The sequence below is a fragment of the Melospiza melodia genome, chromosome 5, assembly GCF_035770615.1.
Source record: "Melospiza melodia melodia isolate bMelMel2 chromosome 5, bMelMel2.pri, whole genome shotgun sequence".
Lineage (NCBI taxonomy): Eukaryota > Metazoa > Chordata > Aves > Passeriformes > Passerellidae > Melospiza > Melospiza melodia.
The window spans coordinates 12,278,633-12,303,320 of NC_086198.1; the positions used below are offsets into that span (position 1 = coordinate 12,278,633).

A 24,688-nucleotide genomic window follows, 5' to 3' on the forward strand; every position below is an offset into this window, starting at 1 on the left:
AACAGCTGGTTGCTGTTAGAGAGAATTTTCCCTCACTTCAGCTGTCTGTTGGAAGGAAATAACTGTTTTTTGTCTCCTGCCATAGCATCATGCCAGGAGACTCTCTGAAGAGCCTACTCCAGGGGTTCCCAATTAAAATCAACACTGAAGAGTTTACTAGTGTAAGATCATTTTCTTTGGGGAGAACTCCCGCCTTGTGCCCTTGCATATCCTCTCTTGTGTAATGCACCATGCACTAACACATCTTGAGAGCTTTGTGCCCTGCCTCTAGCAACTGAACAGAAATAATTTATACAGATCTCTTTATCAGCAACAAACCCATGCAATTTCACATGTCCTTTACTTTAAAAATAATTATCAAGCAAAATGAGCTAAATTGGTTTGATATAGGAAAGAAGTCAAACCATGACACCATATCCTTCAAATAAAGAAAACTTAATATAAAAGTCTAAGAAATGCCCTTTCCTCTTCCCTAATCAAATAAATCAGGAAGCCAACTACCATCACTTGATGGATGTCCCATTTTGCAAATGTAACACTATATTTTTTCCCTTGTAATTGCAAGATCAGCTACCTAGATACAGAAGTGTTAAATAAAAATAGGTAGAAGTGCAGCTGCCAGACTGAGTCTCCCTTGTAATTTGGTTCTACACTGTTTTGTATACCAAGACTGGTGTCAGAATTCTTACTTTTAAAGTGGTCTTTTGTGCACCACAGATCATTCTAAAACTTGAAAACCAGTTAGTTGCAGGCCTTTCATTCACCAATTAGTGTTCAAGAGTAATACATGATTTAGAAATAAAAGGAAGGAAAAGTAAAATATTTTACATTGTAAGACATGCATACACACTTGCATATAAAATAATGAAAAAGTGTGAGAACACAACATGTGTAGGTCATCAACAATACACATAACACCTGCCAGCTGTTGCAGCTGCATGTTAAAACTTTACTGTCTGAAAATTCAAATATAATTAACACTAACCACTCAAACATAAAGCCCAGCTCCCAACACCCATCACACATACAACAGAACTCTAACACTTTAACTAGACCTTACATTCAAAAAAGCGGTTTCTAAAGGGGAAAAATATTAAAAATTTTTCCATCAGAAAAGTGCAAATACAAGGCATTTAAAAAGTGCATAAAAAGTATGTCTACACAATAGGGTGGTGAAGGACAGGGAAAGAATTCACAGACAAACCTTGTGGTAAATTCAAGGTAACTACCTTGCTTTACTTAGGACTTGTTAGCTCTCCCAAAATGAACTGCTACTGAATGAAGGATGGATAATGGCATTTGCACTCAGCAGGATCTAGCCTGGACCCTGTAATACACACATCTACCCAATAAAGTTGAAAATGGTTTACTCACCACACATTAGACACACTCCAGCACCCCAATGTCCTTTTTGTAGTGAGAGACCCAAACTGAACAGAGGATTCCAGGAGGGGCCTCACCAGTTCTGAGTACTGGTGACAATCACTGCTGATCCAGACAAAAATGCCATTTGCCTTCTTGGAACCCGGATCACTACTTTTTCCCCATGTTTCAATTCTATAGTTGCTTAAAATATTTTAACTACTAAATTTGTTAATGTTTTTAGAGCTTTGAAATTCACTCAGCAAAATGATAATTTGAAACTAGTCAAGTCAAATACAAGGTTTTATTAAAAGTACTCAGAAATACCCAATAATACTAATAATTTTATCTTTAAGTCACTATGGCAAGCTCAGGTCACATAACAGTGGCTCAGATGCTTGAGGAAATAAAATGAACTGAGAGCTTCTTTCCATCCTTTAGTGGGAGAATAACTGCACTACTACAATCACTCATGATACTGGTCTGTACAGAAATGCCAGCATTGAAAGGATCTGTAATGGCATTCCACAAATATAATAGGACAGATCCCATTTCCCCATATGTACTTAATAGACAAACAGTGTTTCTAACTGAACAACCCCATCCTAATGAGGATATCCTTTTACGCATGTATATATTTGCTTCTTTAATTTTCCTCAACTCTAATCACAGAATCTGCTGAGTTGGAAGGGACTCAACAAGGATCATAGAGTCCAATTGCTAGAAATAAAATATTTGTATATAGTTACATTGTGCAATGATCAATTTAGAAAAGAGTAATGAAAAATCCATTTTTCTGCTGCATAAACAATTTTATGCTTTGATGACATACCTCACATTTAATTTTACACCCTACATCTCAGAAAAACAATCTTTTAACAGTATTAAAGAGCACATCACAAGCCAGTATCAGCAATAAAATCGTGCTACTCTAGAAAATCTAGGCTGTCATTAACCAAAGTTTTACGTATGTGTGGTCATTGTCAACTCTGCAAGCTGTAGACAGGACCCAGTGCATTAATATGTCAAAAAAAAAACCCTTAGAAATATTACTGACACTTCAGTTGCAGAAAATACTGCATGGCTTCAATGTTTCTCTCAGTTTCCACTTCTCATCACAATTACAAATCCAGTTATGACATCAATGTGAGCCCTTCCAAAGGGAATGGAAGAATAGTAAATCCCAATGGATATGAGAGTTCTGCAGTAAGGATGATGTAATTTATAAAAATAGACAACCTCTGACAGAAGCTGCAAGTTGAGTAAATAACACTGCATGTCATTAATTTTGCATTAGCTTGCCAGTAGTAATTACTAAAAGGATGATGAACTAACAATTTTGCTTTACTTTGGGTGCTACACAAAATAAAATGATAGCATTGCTCATATATTAATAATAATACAAAACTTAACACATAACTTGAAACAGTAGCAATCCCTTACAACAGGGGTGAAGAAGAAAGGAAGCTGTGAGGCTAAAAAGGTGGTGTTTTGCCAGAACACAGGGATGGGAGTTCCTTATTGTCATTATAACATTACCAGTGGATGCTCCCATGAAGCAACATCCAACTTCCATAAAAAACATGGTTACCATGAGCTGGCCAAATCATCTCAAGCATTTCACATTTCAGGTAAAACTATCCCACCATTTTTGTAGTGTCTCACTTCAAAATGCACCTAACATGTATAACACAGTCACACTGTTCAGGAATTAATGCTACTGGATGTGTTCAATTATACAGACTATGTCTATCTATTTAGTATTTTGCTTTACTTCCCATTATGATGTGCACACCAAGCTCAATTGCAATCATGAGCAGACCATCACCATCATGGAATAACAGAAGCAGTTGCTCTTGAAATTACACACTGGATTTTGTAGATGAAGAAAAGCGACTTAACAAATATCCTTCCTGGTAAAAGGACACTTGCACTTGGCAGCATTCAGAACTAGCCCTTTTATTAATGGAACAATCAATACAGTGTATTTTACTTTCAACATGAACACTAGAAATGTTAAATGAATTATTTTATACTGTTTTGTTATTAATAGAGACAAGTTTGTATGGGCAAACAAGCATGCATTATCTATGCTAGCACATTTAAAACTGCAAAGCACGCTACTTCTCATGAGCAATACTCTGCAAATTTAGGTGTGTACCCAATTATGCTTTTCTGCTGACATTACTTAAATTAATTTGTGTCATAACCAGGAACAGAGTGAGTTCAGTTCAACTTCTATTTAAAAATAAAGGCTATCTTCTTGCTTTCATTTTGCCTAAGCCACAGAGGAGAACCTTCTCAGTTTCCTTCCTCTTCACATTTTTCCTCTGTCTAGAGAAAATCATCTACCAGCAAGTTCCAAAATCTAATCCATTTAAATAGGTCCAGGTACCATAACTCATACAAGCCTCTAAAGCCAAAACCTTTGAACATCCTGCACTACAAACATTTCTGATAACCAAGTCTATTTGTACCCACTTGTTTCTCTTAGCACTGTTTTCCTTTGTAAGTATACTTGCAACACTTCTAAGATCAAAGATGCTTAAAAAAATATTTTGCCCTCCAACCTCTCCACATCCTTTGCACCTCTTCACAAAGTCAAGCTTTCATTGTGTCTATAACACTTTCTTGCCCACTGTCACTTCAAACAGTTTTCTTAGACGTGGTTCTTTCTCCCTAAAAGCAAGCTTTTCTTATTGTTAATGTCAATACTCATGACCAAATCTGCTGTTTGTATTTTGTTTTAGTAAGTGATCTTGTATTAGAATGGAAGTTCTACATATTTCTAAAAATCATCAGAAGCATTAAAAGGTGCAGCTATTTACAGGCTTGAAAGATTGACAGTGTTCCTTTAAACAGATTTCTTGTAGACTGGGTATCTGGCAACCACTTCTACTGACTCAAACTAATTTAAAACAAGTGAAATTCCACAAGATAACTAAGTATGCTGTGACACTGGAATCAACTGAATACGTAAAATACAATGCACTAACATGAATACAGTTTATCAAGCTACTGCAAAGTCCACACTGTTGAAAAGTAAGCACATGTGAGGTATTTCATGATCACATGTGTGGTCCATGGGAAGACATGCAGCAACATGTATTTTACAACATAAGCAAACATGCAGAGAAGCAATGCTATTTTGCTGGTTTTTAAGATTAAACCTCATCCCAAGTTGTACTGGACTTCTCCAACAAAGTGCAAAAAATTGAATCAACTTCTTGAAATTGTCATCTATGTTAACAATCAGAAAACACTGCTTGTCATCTTATAAACTTCCATATCACTTCAGTAGCCACACACTGAATAAAGGAAAACCAGGGTTTTGCATCTAATTCAGGCAGGAAATTTTTTTTTTTTAAATCTTTCCTAAATTTAGCAATATGAAATACAACAGTTTTATAATATCATTTTGCAGACAAAAGAAAGGTAAAGGCAAATTAGTTTCATAAAACAATCTGAACATAAATTTTCAATTCAGGTATTTTAGATTCTTGGCAGACAATGGGAATCCAAACCTTTTCAGAAAAAAAGGCTACTTTGCCAATGCTTTACACTATTAGTTTTAAACGAAGATAGGAGCAGGAAGAAAGTTTTCTACAATTTGCTGCTAAATAAGTAGGCTCCTATCCTTTTCTAAAAATAGCTCACACACACACAAGAAAAGCTTGAAAAAACTCTCATGCTTATTTTTTCAGGGAGTCATGGCTGCAGATCAGATTTGACTCAGCAACATTAGACATGGTAAAATTTCCAGCCCTCCTCTCATTCACATTTTCAGTCAACTCCTTCAAATAAAATCCAGAAGGAATACTTGTCTGCCCTAAACACATCTGACAGCGCTCCACAGCAGTGTGTGAGGATGAAATTGTTACATGCCTGTAACTGGGGTGGAAGCCGGGGTTATCGATGGCTCTGTGCCCACCACTATTTTCTTTCCAACACCGGATAAAGGGATTGTCACCCCCCGTGAATCTCAAGCTGAATGGGATAAAGAAGACTACTAAAGGCAGTGAGCCCTTTTGCAGTGATTTCAGCAGCTGGCTGACAATGCACTAGCAGCAAATTTCATAAGCCTGTTAACTAATTCAAATCTAGAGAGATGCACACAGAGTAAAACACCTCACACCATCTCTCTGTCCGGGGCTGTCCGTGGGTGCTTCAGTATTATTCTTACAGGCCTACCTGCATCTCTTTAAATACACCCCAGTAAGATTGGATACTCTGCCTTTAGCAAAGTAAAGACTACAGTAAAGACTACTAAAAGCCCACATCTCAGTTTACATACCAAGTCTAGAGAGATACACACTATCACAAACCAGGGAGTTAAAAATCACTGCTTGTAATCTCTATGTCACTAAAGAACAGCACCTTATTTTGGACAAAGTGATTTTTCCTTTATGAGCTTGTGTCAATTTATGCCAAATATTCCATACATTACATACAGAATAGCCAGCTCAGCAACACTCAGACCGAACATGACTTACTCTTCACAGATGCACTGAAGCCACCACAAAGTTTACTGGCAGTAAGATATTACAAGAAAGTCTTTATTAAAATCATTCCACAGGTGACTATTCACTTTCAAGTATATTTAAAAAACCCAAAACAACAAACAACAGTCTAAAGCAGAAGTAAAGCCATGTAGGTTCTCAGGAGAATGGGTTCACACTTGTTTCAGTCAAATCACTCTAAACAAAGGCTTTGCACTGAAAATATGATGTAGCCTTAAGTATACGTACACACAGAATGAAAATCTACATTTGGGAGTTAAAATCCTATTTCTGCTATTAAGTAAGGAGGCATTAACACTAACCTAGTTAAAGATGTTTCTGACACGTGAGAAGCACAAGCAAACATTTTCTAGATTCATTTGAGAACAGCTCAAACTTATCGGCTTTAATTTTTCCTTTGCAAAAAGGAACTGATCAACTTTACCAAACTATAAAGGTGGTAAAAAAAGGATGTAATTTTATCTGTGTGGTAAAACCCATTCATTTTATTCCCATTTGCAATGAAGTTTCTCATTTCCTTACCCTAGAAACCACCAACACTTGTTCTAAAAGTAATATGCCTGAGTACCGATACTCAACATTAGATTTCATGTCAAATAATCTTTCAAACATTAGGGTAAGTTATAAAATACTACAGAGTCTTTCAAATTCCTACCATAATTTGAGAAGTACATTATCACCCTTAAACATAGTGTTTTAGTAACCATAGGTAACTCAGAATCATGCCACTGAAAAACTGGGGAGCACTGATCTGAAGGTAAGGAACTGGGTTCCTAAAAGAAATGTACTATACACTTTGAAGGAAGAGAACAATTCAGCCCAGAAATCACTTGTCTATGATACTGGAAATATATTGAAATTTGAACTCTCTAAGTGTTTTAGATAAATGAATTTAACAATGTGACACAGAAGGAACTTTTAAAATAAACACATTTCCTGATCAAAAAATAGCAGGAAAATTGACAAAAGCAATGTTTGAAGAAAGGGACAATTAAAAAAAAAATTAAGTAGTTTCAATTTGTTTTCAGCTCTATCACAAGAGATTTCTTAAGCATAAAAGTGGGGACATTTGACAATTTAATAATACACATTCTTATCAAACATTGTATCTGATGGATGCTCAGAATTTATTTTGGCATTGACGCGCACAACTGCAAATGCCCCTTAAGTTTAAAAGACGCCACTCAGATCTTCAGCTCACTTTGAGAGCATTTGAGGATATCTGATATCAGGAAAAACATACATATTTTGTTTGGTTTGGTACCATTCCAAGATACTTGACTTATTTGGGCACCTTCTTCTCCCTAGTTTGGCAAACCTGTGTTTCAGATAATGGCCATTCAGACATACTTTGCCTAGAAAATCCAGCCTCTTTATACGGAGTCAGTAGAAACCATCAGAATGGAAGACCAGCAAGAAACACCATGGCAAAGCCTTTTTAGTTTCTTTACTGCTCATCCTGTCACACTCCATTTCCCCATTTTACTGACATACGGGTACTAAGCAGTGACAGGGGGCCAATTTTTTAAGTCAAAATCAAAGATTAAGTCCTCTGAGCTATGAAGGAGATACTTGAGTAAAGCACCTGACAAACACTAAATATTTGATATACACCCTTTGTTTATAGTTCTAGTTTCCTAAATATCACAGGATGCCAAAGCAAGGAAGGTCAATCCAGCTGTGTAAGAGACATGGTGCTGTCAGTAAATTTCACCATTACACAGGTATTTTACATCACAATGAGATTGCTGAACTATCAAAGCAAAGGCTACAAAGCAATTTTAGTCATAATGTCGTGTCAGTATTATGGCACCGCACCGCAAACCCACGAGTAAATTGTTAGTGGACCATACACAGTAAGTTACAATACCTGAGGTTTAGTGCATTCCTGTGAGCCAAAATGAAATGAATGCCATATAGGAGGAAAGGAAAAGATGAACATTATCAGACATGCCATAGTACATTCCACCACTATGAAGATAATGTTAAAATCATGTTAATGAGGGTCCACCATCCCATACAAGTTGGCTCTACTGCAGAAAGCCGTGCTGCAACTGAGAGCACTGCATTTAACTTTTAATTCTTGAAAAGCACACCATGCATCTGCATTTCATGTCTGCTTTTATGCTACAGAAAACTTTCTTCAGAAAATACTGTTTGAACCTTCTGAAGAAAAGCATTCAGAGCCTACTGCAAATAAAACATAATTATGTATCAACAACCAATACAATAATTCTACATGCTAACTCTGTGGATTTAGGGTAAAACAGACTATAGGAAAATTACACATTGTGAAGATTTTGAGGATAATATGAAAGCAGCTTTGTTATTTTGAGTCTTCTATATGTAACACCTAAACTAGTACACATGCACATGGAAGAGCAAACTTGAAAAAATTATATTATATTAATCCTTTTTCAATTTAATTTAATGCTTTCATCTTTTTTAATCAAAAATTTAAAAATTAGAAACTAAAATGACCCCCTGACAGATACTGACCAAAGAATGGATGGGCAACAATTCCACAAGATATGTGCTATAATATGTCTTAAATTCCTATGTATTTCCAAAAAAATCCTGCTTTTTTCAATTTTTCAAGAAGTTAAGACCAATAAAATGAGGTCAAAGGACATAAAATAGGAAGGGCTAAAAGACAATGCAGCCTGCAACACATATGGTTAAAGCAATAGAAGTAACATTGCTAGTGGAAGTGAATGAGGGAATAATGTCTACAAGATCACCAAATACTGTAAAAATAGGAGGAAACAGACCAGCATGAAAAGCCACTAAAATGTAGTTAATACATTGTAAAATTCATTTGAGCTTATTTGACTCTGTTTGCCTTGATAAAAATAATAAAGCCAGGCATAAGTATTATATTACACTTGGAAAAGCAACATTTTACTGTAATTATTGTAAATTTTACAGTTTATTTGGCAATCTCTTCCACCTAAATATGAAATCTCGCTTGCAATGGATTTCCCAGCACATAAACAAACCATTATGAACTTGCACAACAGAATAGCACAGGATGGACTTTTGCTTTTTAGTACCAGTTAAGCTTACAAAAACTCATCAGGCACACCTGAAGTGAAATTTATACAACAGGCAAGGACCTAAAAATGCAAATGGCACTGTGTAATCTAAATATTGCCCTTCTAGAGTTAGGTACAAATCACACTACCACTGTTTGCTAAGCACAACACACACATCTAAATAATATGAACAAAAGTAATTATTTCTGTAATTCCTACAAAGTACAATGCCACTTTTTTTCCCCCTCCAAATACAGGCCAGTAAAATGATTTATTTTCAAACCAAGTCAACTGGCACAAATCACCTTAAATCTAGAGGCAGTTAAAACTGCACTGAAAATTAAACCATTAAAAGCTGTTGTATAAACAAAACCAAATTGTTGGCATAAAATGTAATTATTCGAGTCATGAGGAAAAGCCTGTATAATTAACAGATGTAATCAAACATCTACACACTTATAGACACACACTGAATATACAGTGAACTGGCAAACAAGTCAAGGAATAAAGGGTAAGGAAAGAAAAACTGAAAAAGCTAACAACTGCATTGTACCAAAGATGGCATTTTAAAATCACTAAAGCTCTCACCCTGCAAAATTATGTGTATATGGCTTACATTGTACAGAATTCAGCCCATGGAACTCAATGAGATTAAATATGCACAAAGTCATTTATGCCCATGCCTTTATGGTTCTACCAGATTTAGGGCTTAAACAAATAAATGAGAGCCAAAGACAAACAGCTTTTCCCGTATTTTGCTCGCAGTTGTAATCAATACAAAACAAACATATTAATCTAATAGAGCTTTTCTCAGTTTAAAAGCCATATAAATTATTTCATGGAAAAAGTTTTAATTATTATTTTATTTTCATCTCAAGAGAAAGTCTGGAAACATATGTAGATTCCCTCCCTCATCACCAAAAGCAATCAAGTAAAATGACCAAATTATTTCCTCCATGATGGGCCAACTACATAGCTCACTAAAATCCAAGTATAAAGGGCAAATACCATCAGAAGTTCATTTCAATTTTACATTTCAGTTCTCAATTCCAAAACGAAATGACAGATTTAATCCAATTTGGTGTACTGCCATGCAGCACAGTCCTTTTCAGGCAACACCTGTTATCACATATGTGAATGAGTGCTTCACTAACTGACCTTTTAACACAGTACACTGAACTAATTCTACTGTAACTTAGTAGAAAAGGAAATGAGAGCAGAATTTCCTTAACAATTTCCCATAATGATTGGAACATTAAAAAATAATACACGACATTCACACTCATAAGAAACGTACTTTCAACTCTGAACTGAGATGCAAGCTGCACACACGTTCACACACTGATGGAGCCACATTCACAGTTATTTTGAAGGGAAACCTCCCCACAGAAGCACACTTGAAAGATACCAGCAATTTTAGTCATTTTGACTCTGTTATTTTCAGTAGTTTTCCTATCTATGACTTGTTGTGAACCATAAATACAGAGAGCTTACCGTATGGTAGCCTCTAGGTAGAGGTGGCTTCCCCACAGGATAAGGGTCAACGGTATCAATAATGGTTTGTCGCTCCCCTTTCTGGTTGATTTTCCTAAACCTCCTTCGAGATTGCCTGTGAGATGCTTGGCGCTGGAAATATTCCTCATTTTCTTCCATGTAATCAACCTACAAGAGATGCAAGAGAGTGTGTCTTTTCCCACATGAGAGAAAAATGTTTCCCTCTTTGTTTGAAACAGAAGAAATCCTATTTTCAAAAAGCAGCAGCCAGCTTTGAGTTTGCTGCATTTTCAGCACTAAGTGTGAAATCGCTGCTAAAAAAGAAATAGAACAACATTAGTATGGAAAGGATCACAGAATATGATCACTTTTCAAAAATGACAGAAGAAAAATCAATACATTACAGAAAGAAAACTGGTACAAGAGAACACTTGCCTGTTTCCCTATTGACATCTATTCAGCATCTTCCCTAACTGATCCATGGCAAAAGCTTCACTCTTCAGGCAGGACTGGTTTTCTTATTTCAAATATTTTGAAGGCATAAAAGGATTTCTAATAAACTGGATTTGTGCATTAAAAAAAACACTTCAAAACAACAACAGGGAGAATAAAAAATACCTATTAGGGATATCCTAGTATAAAATTAGTCTGCTCAGTTTCACTGTCTACAGAGTTTGAAGACTACTTGAAGACTACAAAACAGTATGCTGACATGAAAATATCTGAACTAATAATTCTGGTTTTCCCAGAAGAGAATGATCTTTTTGCAGTAATTTGGCTGAAAATCAACATCTCTTCTGTGTTTACCCTACTAATAGAAACCTTACTCGAGTTATTTGAGACTAACAAGGAAATGAAGAAAAAAATCACAGCTTCCAGCATTGACTATATAGGGGGATTCAGTTAATTCCTGCTACTCAATTCCATCCCTCAGGATGAGAGATGAGGCACCCTGAAAGGTTCCTGCACATTTTTCAACAAGGAAATGTTAGACAAAATACTCCTATGAATCTGCAGCTTATCCATGTCAGAAGTGTCACACATCAGTCAGCCCAAGGGACAAAGCACAGCCTTCAGCGCAGTAACTCAAATGGATGAGCACAGCCCCTGGTTCACCAGAAGAGCAGGCAGTGTCTATCCCCTCTGCAGGCAGGATCTGTTTCACGTCTGACACCTTCACACTCACACCCTGCTACACCTCTTGTGTGCCCAAACAACTCTGGGATAGGATTCTTTCTATTCAAAGTACAATTATTCCTTTGAGAGCCTGAGTGAAGCATTCAATTTCATCTTTCCAGAAGTGTGGCAGTTCCATTTTTTGGCAAACACTTGCCTCTGACCTAACATTATCCATCAGTCAAAAAAATTTCCTGTTGTTTAGTCATCTCCTTTCCCACTACCTATCTTTATACCACTCCTCCTTATAACTTAAAAAGAGAATGTATGTGAAACAGGCAGACATTCACACAGCTACAACCAGTGAAATTGTATACTTCTAGAAAACAGAACTGGGACAACAAACTGTTTCCTAAATGGTCTGATGCAAGCTACACAAACTGGAAATAAACAATCCTAAAGTAATACCACATTTTCCTGAGCTTCCACAAGTTTTACAGAAAGTGCTGCTTTTTAGAAAAAAAAATGGTTAGTGTCACAGTCTATATTTAAGCTACCTATATGGCTTAGATAATTGTCATGCCTCTGTGATGAACTGATCTGTATCTCTGTGACAGAGAGAAAAAAAAACTAGCCCATCAATTCTGCATTTGTTCAGATGATGTGCCCTGAGATGTCAAATAAAACTTTTAAGCCTGTGAACCCTCAGAGACAATGTTCTGCCACTGGACTACAGCAGATGCTGCTAACAAAATACCCTCACTTGCACCCAGAAAGGTTGACAAAATTTAAAAACATTCAAATTTATTCTTAAATACCTGAGACAGTTGAGATTAAATGTAATTCAAACATTAATTACTTAAACTAACCTGAAATTAATACTTTAAAGCATCTAGGTTTACCAATAATAATACTAACAAAAAAAAAAAAAAAAAAAAAAAAAAAACAAACTATTCTGCCACCACAAGAAAACTTTAGTTTTACAAGAAATTTGAAAAAGTAAATGTAAGAACGATATAAATTATAGACATGACATCTCATATTTATTAAAAGATCATGTAGAAACCAGAAAATCATGAGTCTTATTGGAAGCTGAAGTGTTACCAAAGCTGGCCTGTAAAATTTGAAAGCAACTGACCGAAAATATTCTTACCACAATCATTTCAGAAGGCTCTAAAACAATGCATTCACATCCACGTCTGAAGCTGCCAGCAGAACGCTTGCCAAAACTGGAAAACAAAAATATTTCAGTTAGAAAAGAAATCAGAGCTATAACAGAATTCAAAAGCATATTTACATCTTAGCCAGATATTGTAAAGCAGAAGAAAAACATACATACCTGTGCACAATACAAGTTTCATGCATATGTCCTTTGACAAGTAAGTGAGACCCAAGGACACTGAGAGCTGTCTATTTTGTATTTACATAGTTCCCTAAGAGTATTTGCTAAATAAGTCTGTTAGCACCAAAACAAGTGTCAATCAAGAGCTGTGTACTGAAGAGGCACAGTTGATTCTGAGCTGCACTAGAGAGTTTGATCCAGTATCTTCTGGCATTACAGTATTAAGTTACCTAAGCTATCTGCATTTCTTTAACAAAAGCTAACTGGCACACCAAACAAAGAATTAAAAGGCTGACCAACTTCAGTTAGCTCTTTTCTACTTTAAATGAATTTAATAAAATAAGGAAGATGAGTGTATTCCCAAATTAAATAGATGAGGACAAAAGGCTGTTCTGGCCTTTCACAGACATTCTCATCATAGTGGAATAATTAAGCATAATATTTTGTTCCCTGTAAGAAAAAGCTGAAAGGTTTTTTGGTTTGGTTTTTGGAGTGCTCTGCCCATATTAGATGTATCTGTGCACCCACAGGGTTCACTGCAAAGAATCCTCAAAGTGCAGATGTAAAGGTGGAGAACAGAGGACCAGTACATGATTCAGAGAAATCTAGGACCTCTACACTTAGATTCTCAATCATACACCATCAGAGTGGAAGAAAGGCATCCAGCTAAAGTTTTATGTCGGGGGTGTGTGATTCTTCCTCTGGGTACAAATGCCAGGTCAATGCCAGATCTTTCCCATTGCAGACTGGAGGGCAGGACAGACACTAAAATGCCTGCAACTTCAGGACCTCTCCAAGTTTGCTGTAACCAATCCACTCTAAAATAGCTGAAAGCCAATATAAGTATTTGGCCTTTCCCTTTCTTCCACTTGGCACTGTGCAACAGACTTGGGAACCCTTCCTGTCTGAAGCCCCCAGGGCAACACCTTGAGAAACAAACAGAACTCAACAAAACTGCAACATCTGAATTTTAACCAATGCTGGCAATGTGGCAACACACTGAAGCTACAGAGTTTGTGAAGGACAACTGTTTTAAGCTTTATTTCCTCACTCACAGCCTGCAGTTCACAGATCATTCAGAGCAGTCTATCTAGGCAGTTCATATCTATGCTCCTGTCCCGCCTGGCGGTCTGTAGAAATGAACAATTTAACTGCTACCCCAAAGGCTAATCTCTTGACAACAGCACATTTATAGGCTCAAAAAGAAGGCAGTCACATATTGAAAAGAAATGCCAGCTGTGCTTATTCATCAAAATAATAATCGCATTTAATGGTACATGGGACTTTTACAATAGAAAAAATTTTCCAGAATACTAGGCCTCTTGAAAAGAAATATTCAATAAAGAGGTCTCTGAACAAAATGCTTATTTTCCTGGAGGCAAACACATGCTTCATCCTACAGTCCAGCAACAAAACACAGAGTTCTTTACTCTATGATACCATCTTGAATTTTATGCAATTTCAACTATTCTTAAAGACAGCAGAAAATTAAGCCAGTATACTGATTTGTTAAACTGTTGCACAAGTGTCAAAACTTATTTTCTCAGCCAACAGTCTGATTCATACCACAGCTTTTCCTTACAAACAGAAAGGAGAAGTAAAGAAAAGAGAAAGTAAATCAACTCAATGATTGAAAAACAAAAATGCAAAAAATGGTGATTAATAAGTCAACTTATTTGATACTCTGGTTGGAAGCACAGAGAAATATTCTCTTCCCACTTAGAAAACACGTATTGCTGTATTTTTGCCAACTCATTTTTGTAGCCTTGGACCAGGACACCTCGGAGAAAGCACTCATTTCAACAAAAAATGCATGTACACTTTTCAACTCCACCTTCCTTCCTCCTCTATTGCTGTCTGTAAGTATCAGCTTGAACTTCTGTCTGTTGCTAATTGCTGCTGACATGCCAAAGTTTCAAGCTTTGGCCAACAGAGTGAAAATGAAAAGCTGTGTTTTGGATGTGCTTTTCTATTCTTGAATAACTTGTTTAGATTTTACCTTTGAGCACCAGAAGTAGTCAACATATTAAGACAGAAGGCATGAATTCAGTTACTATAAAGAAAATTCTCAATTTCTGCCCCCAAATAACACGTTGGCTTTCACAGCAAATAACTACGCCACTCCTGGACTATTCAGACTCCTATGACAGCACGAAATTTATCAGAGCAGACAGTGCATCACATGTATATATTATCTTTGACCAAAGATCACAAGGCTCTTCAGGCTGTAAACAAGCTCTCTAAACTTTGTGAAGTGCTGTAAGAAAGAAGACAAGTAAATCAAGGCACAAGAAAGTCAAATGACCTTTCAAGCACCGCAGTTCTCAGATGGCCACACCAGCTAAACCTCCTGACTTCCAATCTCTGGTGAAAATTCACCACCAGTGAGGAATTCACATAATCAGTGAAAATTAGGGAACTCTCTTGGCACTATCCACAACATCTGGGCACTTCAGAATTGTCCATCTCTGACTGTGGTAGAACATCCATCACAACAGTGCATACCCTCTCCTGCAGAACCGCACTTGAACACAGGTTTTTTGTTCACCTGCAGCTCTGAGAAACAACTGGCATCTTAGGGTACTGCTAATCCTGCTGTTTCAATTCATTAGACTGACATCAAAGCCAGTAAGTTGTATCTGAATTAATTTACCAGAGTTTCCCACAGGAGCAAAAATTAAAGACCAACAAAAAAGTACTTCAGTGAGAGTCTTCTCCAAAACACCTAGCTGCAGCAACCAGCCACTCAGTAGAGGAGGCCATCAAACAAACTCTATTTAATTGAAAACATGTTATTTGAAACATTAGCATGCAATAAGAAGCAGCAAATATCCAATACATGATACAGTCTGCTTACTGAGCTGATAAAAAAGTCCAAAATGTAAAATCTTGTATAAAATTCTTTATTATAAGAATGTGAGGCACTGGAACAGTTGCCCAGAGAAGATGTGGATGTTCCATCCCTCGAATTGTTCAAGACCAGGCTGCATGGGGCTCTCGAACAACTTGGTCCAGTGAAAGGTATCTCTGCCCATGGCAGGGGATTTAGAATTATCTGATCTTTCAGGTCCTTTCCAACCCAAGCCACTCTGAAACACCAGCAGAACAACTTCATGTAAGGAACCACAAACAGGCGTGTGAACTGGCTTGTGGGATGTTAGAAATAGTACCAAGCAGAAAAAGCTACAGTGGAAGAGCTGATTATCTTCTTAATATCAGCTCTACTCCAGTAACTTTGACTAAACAATATTCTTTACAAAATTCTGATGCCAGACTTTCCACAGAAAGTGAGTTTCACTACCCAGATTTCTCACAAAATAGTCATCAAAAGTACTGGCTAGCTAAAGTACAATGCAGAGAGCCTTTATTAGCAGGTTTCAATAGGTCAGGGATTTGACAAATTTACTTCTTCCCTTACCACAGGGTGAGATAAGCCTGTGCATACAGAGAGCATGAGTTTAAACCCCATTTTTGTTTTTAAAATGCAGGAGAGAATTTTACATTATATACACTTCACATGTGGTTGTATCATACCATTCCATTTAAATCAATGTCTTATCAAGCCTTATTAATTTTGACTCGTAAATATAGTTTGTTTGCAACTATTAAGGCAATGTGACATCTGAAAGAATCACAGGTTTGCAACTATTTTCTCTAAATCGGTAATGAGCATAAGAGAATTTCACCAAAGGAAGATGAGGCAGTTTAAAGGTATCTTTGCAATTGTAGCTGTCAATATGGGATGCAGAAGTTATAACAGTAATTTAGAAAGCCAGAAGGGCTGCCTGGTCAGGATATTGCTGCCTCACCTAAATTCCCCAGAGAACCTTGTTTTGCAGCAGCTTTTCCAACACTTTTCTTCCCTACTACCAACACAAGCTCTGACTTGACATTCCCCAAGTATTAAGCTTCACAGATGCTATCCTCAGTACCTGTCCTAGAGATAATTTCACTTTTGGAGTCCTTTTCTATCACAGTACTTGTATTCACATAGGGACATTGGATGCATGATGTGAATATAAACCTACTTTAATAATAATAAAAAAATTAAAAAAAAAAAAAGAAACACTACCCCCCCCCAAAAAAAAAAAAAAAGAACAAAACAAACAAAAAGCCCTAACCCAAACAACTATGTAAAGATATATAAAAATATTATTTACAGGAATCCACTTTATAGTGGACAGCCAGGTATTTTCCCCAAGCAATTTCTCCCTAACTACACTATTCCTTTAAAGAATTGACAAAAGTATAATTTCCCACTTGACTATTCAAAAGCATTATTTCCCAATAAAGTCACTAGTATTAAAAAACCCTGTTTTTTCTCACTATGTATTAAAAGCAAGTATTTTAACCCATGTCAGTAGTTTACAATTTCATTTGCATTTTAATGCATTCTTAAATTGAATTTACACTGATCAGAGATGACAGTTCCCCTATCCATAAGTGTATCTTACTACACACGTTTCTCAGCTTACAACTTGTTATACTGTATGAAAACATACATAGCTGGCTAAAGAACAGAGGTTTCAGTTTTCAGGTCTCATGCTGGTTAACAGAAGACAAGTTTTAAATGAAAATTAAGGGGTTTGATGTCCCCCAAGTTTATATTCTCAGTTTTTATTAGAAAAACTCTTCACTATTATGAAACTACAGTAGTTTAAATGTGCCTATGGCTAGCAAAAAACAACACAATCACTTAGGGCCACTGTCTGCATTTATTCCCCTTCAAATTGAATAGATTTGCTAATAAAACAAAACAACAGAGTACTTCAATTAAATGAAACATCTAAAGCCACAAGCAACACATGCATTTTTATAAGCACTTACACACAGAGACAGCCAAAAACTTGCAGGTATTGAGGTGACTTGTTCTATTCTTTCTCTTATCATCATGACATTGGAGGACAAGGCAGTTTTCTGCAGATATGACCCATCCATTTCCCCAGGTCCCCAGACATCCTCACACAGATGCTCTTTACAAAGCTCACAGGAGAGGCAGCAGCTACTGAAGAGGGAATGTTTCCCTATCAGCATTCAGCCCTGTCCCCTCACCCTGGGCCTCCACATTCCTGTTTTCACGTCAACCCAGCTCCCAAATGGAAAGTTATTTCTCAGCACTGGAATGTAAATGCATTCATCAAAAGTGATGCAGAACGTGAAGGAAACCTCACAGCACCAAGAAAAGGGTTTTCAGTGTTAAGCCCTGTTCTTTTTCCCTCTTAAAAATCAGAGATCACACACATAGAAAATTCAATTTCACTAATGACAATTTTGCAAAAAGGACAGACAAAAATTTAGGGTTTCCTCTACAATGTAATCTTAACTTTTATTTATTTTTATATTCCCTATATACATTAGCTTAAGGTTTTAGTAAAACTATTTCTAAACCTTACAAAGATAGCTCCATAAAGTATGGTTATCTCTGCGGTGCACATTCTTCTGCAAATAATATTAATACTGTTATAACTTTATGTATATGTAATTGCAATACTTTGAACAAAGCTGCTGGTTGAGAATCTATGTAATTGACTATTTGCTCTGAATCAAAAAGAATTTTCTATTTAAACAAGCTGTACTGAAAGGAAAAATACAAGTAGCAAATTTTCTTGTTTCTCAATTTCTTAGAATCATATAAGGTATATGTAAGCAAGGAAATTAGTTCAATACAGATTTTGCTGCTTTTTTATAAAAAAAATACAATATAAATAAAGTAGAAATCTAATGGATGATTATTGAAATGTTTTATTCCAAAACTCCAGAAATCAAGATATTCAAAAATTTTCTTTGTTCTGAAGTTTTCAAGTGGTAGGTACAATAGGTTTAATATCACTGATGTGCAGTATTTGCCAATGCAGAGCATCTAAATAAACATGGAGATTAAAGTAAACATTATCCTTCCCCACCTTCACTGCAGCCAATCTCTTTATCTGTGCAAGACTGTATATGAATAAATCCATAAGCACAAGGCTATGCACAGTTCAGTTCAGTTTCTCAAGCTTTTAACATATTCATGATAAAAATGGATCTTAAGTTACATAAACCCAATACTTTAAAGCACTTTTTGTGAAAATTACATTGCTTCAGTTGACACCTACATTTAGAAGAAGCACAGAAAACTACCAAAATGAAATACAGAGGTATTGCATGAAGCATATTTAGAATTTGAAGTTATGTAAGCCAAAGTGTCTTCATTTGCTCTTAGGTAGCCCTCACCATGAAAATGCTATTATTACCATCACCATTTACATTCAAGTGCTATCCACTTTATTTCCAATCTTCCTTCTATCATCTAGTTCTCAATATCAGAGCAGAGAGGAGTCCCCATCCCGCTGGATGGATCATGAGCTGCATGTCCCACCTGCACACTCCACTTCCTCACAGCAGTGAGCAGGTCATGGCAGGCACCTGCTTTCAATCACTGCATCAATTATTATCTGATGAGACAGAAACAAACGTGAGCAGAATGGTTGCTCCCCAAAAAATCCTAAAATCAAATCTTGACCTAATAATCAACATTCAACTAGCAACAACATCAAAATGTTAGTTAGATTTAGTTGTAAAGCCAACCAGTCACACTGAATTCCTTCATGAAATATAGAGCAGTAGTAAGTAAATGTCTGGAAGGGAAACAAAATGGGGACTATTTTTTAGCTCTCATTTAGAGAGATAAGAAGGGATGCAGGAGGAGAAACTTGACTGAATCTCTTCCATTTAGAACTACAATATTTCATTTTGGTATGTGCAGATCAGAATGAAAAGCATCCGTCCCTCTACGTGGTTTATTCTAGCCAGGTTTCTTTATTTAAGCTAGGTTTAGCTGGGTTTCACATCAGTGTGCTCTGAAACCCAGACCTCCATCCAACTCATCCTTGCCAAGGCAAAAAAGAAAGTTACAATTAAGAAGCTCATGTACATGCACAAGCCATTCCCAGGGGAAGGCATAAGTGCTCTGATGAAAACTAAATTTGGCGTGGCCATTTTCTGACCCCTCAGAAAAAAGGCAGAGCCCGTCATGCATGCAGAGCCACTCTAACGTGAACAGCGCTCCACTGGGATGAGGCAAGGCAGGGAAGGCAGCAGGGCTTCCCCACGCTTAGGGCTGCACACTGCAAACTGTGAAACTGTGAAAGAAAGAGTTTGGCAGCTGAAAGACAGGGCATCTTTATACAGAACATGAAATTATCTGATGATATAGGCTGACTTCTTTGATTCTCGTTTGAATTAGTGCCTGTCTTTTAGGAAAAGCAAGTAAAGATGCAAGGGAAGCCCAAGCTGTTTTTGACTTGTAATAACTATTCTTTTTAATAAAAATGTAGTGGTCATCTGCATATCAAAATAATAAGTAGATCTAGATCGGGGGGCTTTTTTTCCTTCAACTTATTTAATTCCTACAACGTTATTCTATTTATAGCACTCTTTTTAGTAAAAGCAAGTCGCTGCTTTACAGAAATGCTTTTCAGCTGAAAGGAAAATTGAGATACTGGCATGTTGAAGAGGCATTTGCAGAACTGTCACTACTTGCAAATCCTGGAGACATGAGCTCACTGCATACCATGGATAAGGATGATTAGGCTTATCCAATGTCATAGGATAGCTTAGGTGTTTACAGGCCCAGATACAACAGCTCATGTGTCAGGGAAGGGACTCACTTGCGATATCACAGCTAAGTACACGCCACTTAATAATACCTGGGAGGAGTGTTTCACAAGAGAAAAGGGCCTGAGACATCCCTGCAGCTCCCTGCTTGACCAGGGACCCAAACCCCTGCTGCCTGTGGGGGAAGAGGAATCATGGTGCCAAGGATAATAGCCCAGCAAACAGACAGAGAGAATGCTGGATGACTAACCAGGCCATATTAAAACTACAGAATAAGCACATTTATAGGAAATTAACGCTTTAAATAATTCCTGCTAAAAATGTGTAGAAGCTAAACTCCAGCTGGAAACTTTAGTGAACCACTTCAGTGTTTTGAACACTTTTAGTTAGCATCCTTACAGATGACAGACTATAGTGCTTTATCTGTGTAATACTCATAGGGATTTAATTCTTATGCAAATGCAACCCAGATCAGAGGTTGCATTAATCTGCTAATTTATAGCTGACTACTGAAAACACTTCAAAAGAAGCTCCTGAAAACACACAGTGAATAATTTGAAATTAGCTAGATTCTAGAGGTTTGTTTCCATAGAAAGTCCTCTCAGTCACCCCTAAAACATGTGATTTATTATCTTCACACAGTTTTTCTTTTATAGCAGATTACTGTTTTGAAAAGTGAGGTTAATTTTAAAATTTCACCTGGTTACAAGAGTGAATATGGTAGCAAGTTTGACTAGTTTAGGTAGACAAGCAATTGTATAAAGTTTCACATTTGTTACTTTTCATAACGTAACATCAAAACTAAAACAATAAGGTGAAAAATGGTTTAAAATCCCATATGAAAAAGTGCTTTTAAAAATAACAAATGTTTTGCGAATTTACTGTAGAAAGGGTAGACTCTCAGGGTCTTTGTAGCAGCAGGTAATCCTGAATACTTTTCAGAGGAGAATACCACTTAGTGTTCCTTTACTGCCCTTTTACATATATCACACTAAAGAAACATTTTGGTGGCATTCTTCTGTTGAATTCAAGATATATGTTCACAGACTAAATATGCAATTATATAAACAAACAAAACTGGAACCTACCAGTAGAGGCAACAACAAATTTAGCTTGTTGCAGCAGTTCAGCTTTGCAACCTATCTAGAACAGAAAGCTCGGAGGCAGGTACCTCATCAGCACACCTGGGAATAGATCCTTCTTTGGGAAAAATTACCCTTACTTTAGTTTTAAATTAGAAGTTCTCATATTATTTTATCTCAGAAAACATTCAAAGATGAAAGGTTTTTTCCTAACCTACTTTTTATCTTATTCTTTCAAATAAATAAATAAGTGAATAAATGGTTTGAATAAAGACAGCTTTGCTTATGCTTCATGTCAATGACGTCTGTGTTGCCATGGAGACTGCTGTGACATCACAAGATCTACATAATGGTCTCAAAGAATGAGAAGTTGTTGGAAAACATTACTTAAGAGGCAAGACCTTGTCTAAACACAGCTTGGCTTATTAACATTCATGAAATTCATTAAAACAGAGGAGTATTTTTCCAATGTCACACAAAGACTTTAGATGCTAGTTTCTAAATGAAGACTTTTTATATTGAAAATTACATAATAAGCATTTTTACGTCCCCCTAGACTTTCATAGTAAAGGTATTATAAATTCTCATGTTTTTTTGAATTACTAAAATAACTTGACACATCCTCTAGGTTTTTAGAAGTAAAACAAGACCATGTATATTGACAGTTTCCACACACACTTACACACTTAACTCATTCAATACAACTAATTCATTCACATGGAAAGCTAAACACTTTCCCTCACCAACAAGTTTCCATAAATTAGTGTACAGAGAAAATGTATTCAAGATACATATGTATATTTGTGAATGAATGAACAAAGTAAACCAGTGGAATAGGAGTGACAATTTCGTTTTAGTTATTTATATCATAATTTGAAAATAAATTATTCCTCACTTGAAATGTTATACCACGTCTTGTACCCCTAGATTTGTTTTTCAGAAACATTTGGAAATTTTAGTATCAACTGCAAGAAAACTCTCAGACATTTTCAAATCTGCTACAATATGGAGCAACATTTTGTTAAAAAGACAATTTGTGGAAGAATTACAGTAGTGGAATCACGCTAAGAATCAAGACAATAATTCTAATTCCTTTCAGTTATTCTACAGTCCTCCAAATACACAAGTAAACATCATCATTACTTCAGCTTATTTAGATGGTTGTTCAGCAAAATTAAGTTTGTGAAAGTTCAGATCCTGAGAGGTTCACACGAGGCAAAGAAAAGGCAGTGTCCTCTGTCCCCTCTCTCTGCCTGGGTATAACTTCTCATTTTGGTATTCTTTATGCTATTTTTGCACACAGTTCCTTTTGTTTTAATTTTGAGGTAAGCAATGACCAGATTACTTCAGTTCATTACACTTCTTAAACTTGTCCAGAGATCCTGAGAGCACATAAAACAAACAGGGTCTTCTTTTGACCTCAGCAAGAATCCTATAATGCTGTTTTCCCAAGTAACTGAGGGGGGTTTTGATGTTTTGCAGGTCTGTACTACAACTCAAAACCTTAAGTACTATTAAATTGAATCAGAGGAAGAGATTACATAAGAGGACATAATATCCACTGCGAAAAGGCAACTATTTTCTTCAGACAGATACCTATAATTAACAATGCAAGCAGTAGCAGATACCCTGATGTAGTGGGTCTCACATTTAATTTTTAAATAACCATTTACTTTATTATACAGAGAATTTTCTCCTACGTAATTTCTCAAAAAGAATTCTGAATTCTTTTCCACATCCCCATTTGTATGCAAGCAATTTATTACCATTTCAGAAAACAGCTTTTTAATATTAAAAAATTCATATTTAAATATTTAATATTAAACCAAAATTTTAGAAAGAAAATTTTGAAGTGTGAGTACTGTTGAAATAAAATATATAATATATAATTATAATGTACAGAAAAGTATTAAAAGCAAAAACCAAGATGAACAATGTTTCCAAGATTGTTTAGATGTTGCTCCTAATGACTTCAAATTGTGACATGCTCCATTAGAGACCCTAATGGTGAGTTTAGGAAGGTGCTTCTAGCCAATGAGACACAAAATAAGCTAAAAAGAAGAGTCAGCAATGAAACCATACTGTTTCAAGGCCAGCTTTTACAGCAGCAGATTTTAAAAACCAGGCAATCAACTAAACAGCACCAAAATTTTTGAACAAGAATAAAATGTCATCAGGAAAAAAAGTGAGCGTTTCCAGTGGAATTAATCTTTTTTGCACCGAGATGGATGGGTGGGGGAAGAAAATAACAAAAAAAGTCCAAAAAAATCCCCACCATTATTCCAGCATATTTTTTTTCAAAAATTAGTCAAAATTTTAACCCAAATTTTCTAAGATTTCAAGAAATGGGATCTGAGACTTGGTATCAGTCAGAGTCATCAAAGATTACATTGCCTCTATCAGCTACCTTAAAGGATTCTCTTTTCCTCTCCTGCCTTTCTGCTCAAAATTATGCCCCATGAATCTAGGTTCTTAAACTCTTCTGCTTATTTTTATTTTTTCCTTATGGTCCTTTTCAGTTACTTTGAGCTGTTAAGATACATTCATGCTTACAAGATAAAATCTACTGCTTGTGTTATCTTAGATTTTGTTTTCTATTGGCATTGGCAATATCCCACTGAAAAATTTTCATTATACTTAATCTGCAAAGCAAATGCAAAAAATAACCTAAATTGGTTCACAGGCAAAACTCTCCAACAAGCAGTGGTCTGGATTTATAGTGCTGAGTACTTTGTTTCTATGCTCTGTATCACAAGTGCCATTTTTTCATTAGAGTAGATATACTTCATTTTTAAGTATTTTCATAGAGCTGCAGTTTCAATGGGGAAGATAAACAGCACTGAAGTGAATAAAGCAGAATGTAAGAAAAGCCTAACTACTTTACTTATTTAAATGCACTGACAGTGGCATTTAAAAGTGGCAGGAATTGTCATCTTGACCCAGCTTACAATCACCATGCATGAAACTATGAAACACCTAACTCAAGGATCTCTCAAATCTGCAAGCTCTGCACCACCAATTAATGGTGTCTCCCCTATGGAAAGCATAAGAAATTATTGTGAACATTCCACAAATGCCCCTGAGCACCAGCAGGTGATCCAGACCTTCTCAAACCCAATGTCAGGTCTTTTGTATAGAAAG

General features: G+C 36.2%; 1 protein-coding gene across 7 annotated transcripts in view; it reads right to left on the reverse strand.

Moving 5' to 3' along the window:
- The window catches only part of RAPGEF2 (Rap guanine nucleotide exchange factor 2), a 184,906-nt gene that overhangs the window by 77,463 nt on the left and 82,755 nt on the right, over positions 1-24,688 (reverse strand). For 5 of the 7 annotated variants that reach the window (XM_063156287.1, XM_063156289.1, XM_063156285.1 and 2 more), the window contains exons 5-7: positions 12,681-12,756; positions 10,412-10,579; positions 7,753-7,770 (exon numbers count right to left, since the gene is read on the reverse strand). In XM_063156287.1, the coding sequence (XP_063012357.1) occupies positions 7,753-7,770; positions 10,412-10,579; positions 12,681-12,756 (262 nt within the window). The remainder of the gene's footprint in view (positions 1-7,752; positions 7,771-10,411; positions 10,580-12,680; positions 12,757-24,688) is intronic. The other 2 variants (XM_063156291.1, XM_063156286.1) reach the window with 1 other exon arrangement.